Genomic DNA, 3,364 nt, shown 5'->3' on the forward strand with positions numbered 1-3,364 from the left:
AATATCATGAACTCTAGTCTGCAGAATATTAGTTTATACTGTTGATTTTGGTAAGCTACTTGAAAGTCAGATGGGAAAAATGAGGGTTAATTTCTTCAAGGGTATAGGTTTAATGGTTTTCCATATCTGTGTTGGGGTAGTGTTTTTCTTTCTGTACTGTAATGAGTTTATATATGTAGTTCACATGATGTTTATTTCCACAGTGACTCTTGGCTTAAAGTTGTCGATGTGGCTGATGACATGTATTCCTTAGAGTGGAGGTGGGAAATACGGGTTTTGCTGTGTTTTGGATGGTGGGTGTGTTGTAGAAGCCACATATCTTAGGTCAGTGGCATTCTTGGTTGTCTTTTGGCAGATGTTAAGGGCATGGCCCTTAGGGTACGCAAAGACTTGGTCAGGTTTGAAGAAAGGAGACTGTAGACCTTGCAGTAGAAATTGGTGTGGGATCCATAGCTTTCACTCCAGGTAGAGCTTCAGTACAGTACTGATGTAATTAGCTAAACAAAATATTTAATTGTGATAGCTTGTGCAGGAATGTCATCCTTGTGTGCATATTGGTGCCCATTTTTTGAATAAACTGTTTTCTGCTCGGAATGACTTTTTCAGATGAAGATATATATATATATCCTGACCTAGACATTGTAGAAAATTGTGTTGAACTGGGATGCTGTTCTGGGTTGCGATATAGTAAAGTCTGAGGCTTTGAAACAAACCTTTTCCAGCATCTATACCATATATATATATGTATATATTTGTACCATGCACTGGAGGGCTGATGTGGCTGTATTGGTCACTGAGGAAATAAAAATTGGAGAACAAGAATAACATGAATGTATATTAGATGTGCCAGACTTTTTGTTAATGTGTTAAACAAAATACTATACTAATTCAAAGTGGTCATAATATGCATGAGACAAAGTGGAATACCCACTTCTCATCAAGAAAAATTAGATTTCTTTTTCACCTGGCAAAACTCCTGAATGGCTGGCTGGTTAAGATATCCCTCTTCAACTTTTGACTTAATTTCTCATGTCTGTTGCTTTCTCAGCAATTGTTGACATATAATTAATTGCTTGATTAGTCTTTTAAACCTTGTTCTCTTTCTTGACAGATTAGTGATTTTTTTCCCACTGCATCAAACCTAAAGATTTCTATGCATTTTTTACTGATTCAGACTACATGGATTTTGTAAACATGTGTAAATTTTCTGGAATGCTGTTCTTTCCCAGAAAATCTAAAATAAGTTAAATAAGTGGACCTGCCTTAAAAATAAACTGAAATTTTCTTCTTCAGCAATAACTCAAGATGTGATAATTCTTGTAAGAACGCTTTGCATAACATTTACCCAGCAGAAAGGAAAGTACTCTCTGGGTGTAGATATTCCCCTTTTGTTGAAACTTTCTTTATTGAAAAACATAAAACCAATTCTGTCCATTGTTCAAAAGTTTTGATTATCTTAACCCATTATGTTAGTCTCTTCCATTATTTGCTTGATTTGAAAGTGTTATTAGAGACCAAATTTATTTTTTTTCAGTCATTTCAAAATGCACACATCTAATTTTGTATCTTTCTGTAGTTTATATTACTGAGACATTGGAAAGCAAAATTGCCCCTTCTCCCTAAAAGGTGCAGTCTTCATTTCTGTTCTCTAATGTCTCATTGCATTCTTATTCTTCATGAAGGTTCAGTAACTAAAATTTAATGGATGTTCAGAAGTTCAGATAGGGAAGTTCTTTTTAGAGGAAGGCATCTTTCTTTTTTGATTTTGTAGAAGAGAGAAGTAGAATAAGAATTGCCATGCAGATGCTGAAATCATGTTAATTCTGCTCATAGCTTGCACAATATTCTTTCTTAGATCCAAAAGGTGTTTGCTGCACTTATGCCTTTGTAGTGTCATACCATGAAAATTAACACGTTGACACTGTTGAGAGTGCTTTAATTAAATTCTAATATATGCATGTGACCTTTAACTGCGGTTATGCAAGAAAATTAAGAGCATTAGAGGTGAGATCAATAAAAGCAGCTGTATCCATTGTCATGCCAGATTCAGGACAGTCCTGTGCTAGGTGTGTACTTGCTCAACAGCTACCCATGACACAAAAGACAAACCAGAAAACATTTTCCAAATCTTTGTGACAGTTTTTTGCTGGACTGGTTACCTTTTATATATTTAAAACAATCACAAATATCTAAAAATTATAAATAAAACTATTTAGAATTCACAAGTAGTTTTAGCTAAAATAGAGAGGAATTAGATAATGCAAAACTCAGAATTAATACATTATTCATACTAATAAGTTTCACTTAAAAATAATGGACGTTTTTGAAACTAAGAAATAAGTAATACCAAACTGAAGTATTTAATAATTAATCTAACAAAATACACTTTGGAATCTAACTTTGGCCCACACCCAATTGGAAATACAAATTAATTTAATTCTCCCAGTAGATTCACCAGTTACAAAGCAGCTTGGAAAGTATATGAATAAAGTGATTTTAAATCAAAACATTTCATATAATGTACAGCTGCATTGTTTAAAAAATCTAGTAGCATATATTGGCAGATGGGACTGACTAGGAAATGTGTAATAAGCAAATTTGTAAACAAAAGATAAAATTATATTGTTGACTGAATTAGCTTGTCAGTTATATACTAAAGTAGCTTTGCTAAAACAATAGGTTCTTCCACGTTTACACTAGTTCAGCTAAGAGCAAAATTGGACCTCAGTTCTGAAGGGGAAATACAGATGAAGCAAAATAATGAGTTTTCCCACTTATGGAAGCAAGATAAATGACTAATTGTGCCTGATACTAAGTATTTATTGCCTGTAGTTCTCTGTCAGCACTATTAGAGAGCTGTTAAGCACTGTTTACAAAAAGCTTTGCGTTTTCTTTTGTGTACAGATGATCCCACGTTTTCCGGTGTGTTTTGTGAAAACTCTGAGAAGCTTATCAATGTGCATTTGTTTGCCCTGGCTGCTAAGTATTATTCTTTGTCCAACCTTGGAGTGTGTACCCCATTAGAAGATATACTTGAAGCTCTGAAAGGAGACAGTCAAGAAGCAACAGGTATATTTACATTTGAATTTAAATGTTTATTTATTCACTATAGTACCTGCAGAGCTTTGGTTTTGTAGAGTGGTTTCGTGGTTGTTGTTTTTTCTCTTACGTGCTTCACACTTCCATTTTCATTTGTTCCTAGATAGTTTCGTCATTGCCTTTGTTTAGAAAATGAATTCTCATGCTAAAATTTGAGTGTTCAATATGTATAGACCCATCTTTTAAAGGGAATGAGACAGAGAAGTGAGAACATCACTGTTTGAGATACCTTGTTAATTGCCTTTGTCTTCCTGAGCAGCAGGAA

The 3,364-nt window shown here is 34.1% G+C and overlaps 1 protein-coding gene across 1 annotated transcript in view; it reads left to right on the forward strand.

Moving 5' to 3' along the window:
* The window catches only part of LOC103808760 (methyltransferase-like protein 25), a 50,759-nt gene that overhangs the window by 2,526 nt on the left and 44,869 nt on the right, over positions 1-3,364 (forward strand). The window contains 1 exon segment of the mRNA XM_009081564.1: positions 2,881-3,069. Coding sequence (XP_009079812.1) covers positions 2,881-3,069 — 189 coding nt within the window.

The sequence above is a fragment of the Acanthisitta chloris genome, unplaced genomic scaffold (assembly GCF_000695815.1).
Source record: "Acanthisitta chloris isolate BGI_N310 unplaced genomic scaffold, ASM69581v1 scaffold9889, whole genome shotgun sequence".
Classification (NCBI taxonomy): Eukaryota; Metazoa; Chordata; class Aves; order Passeriformes; family Acanthisittidae; genus Acanthisitta; species Acanthisitta chloris.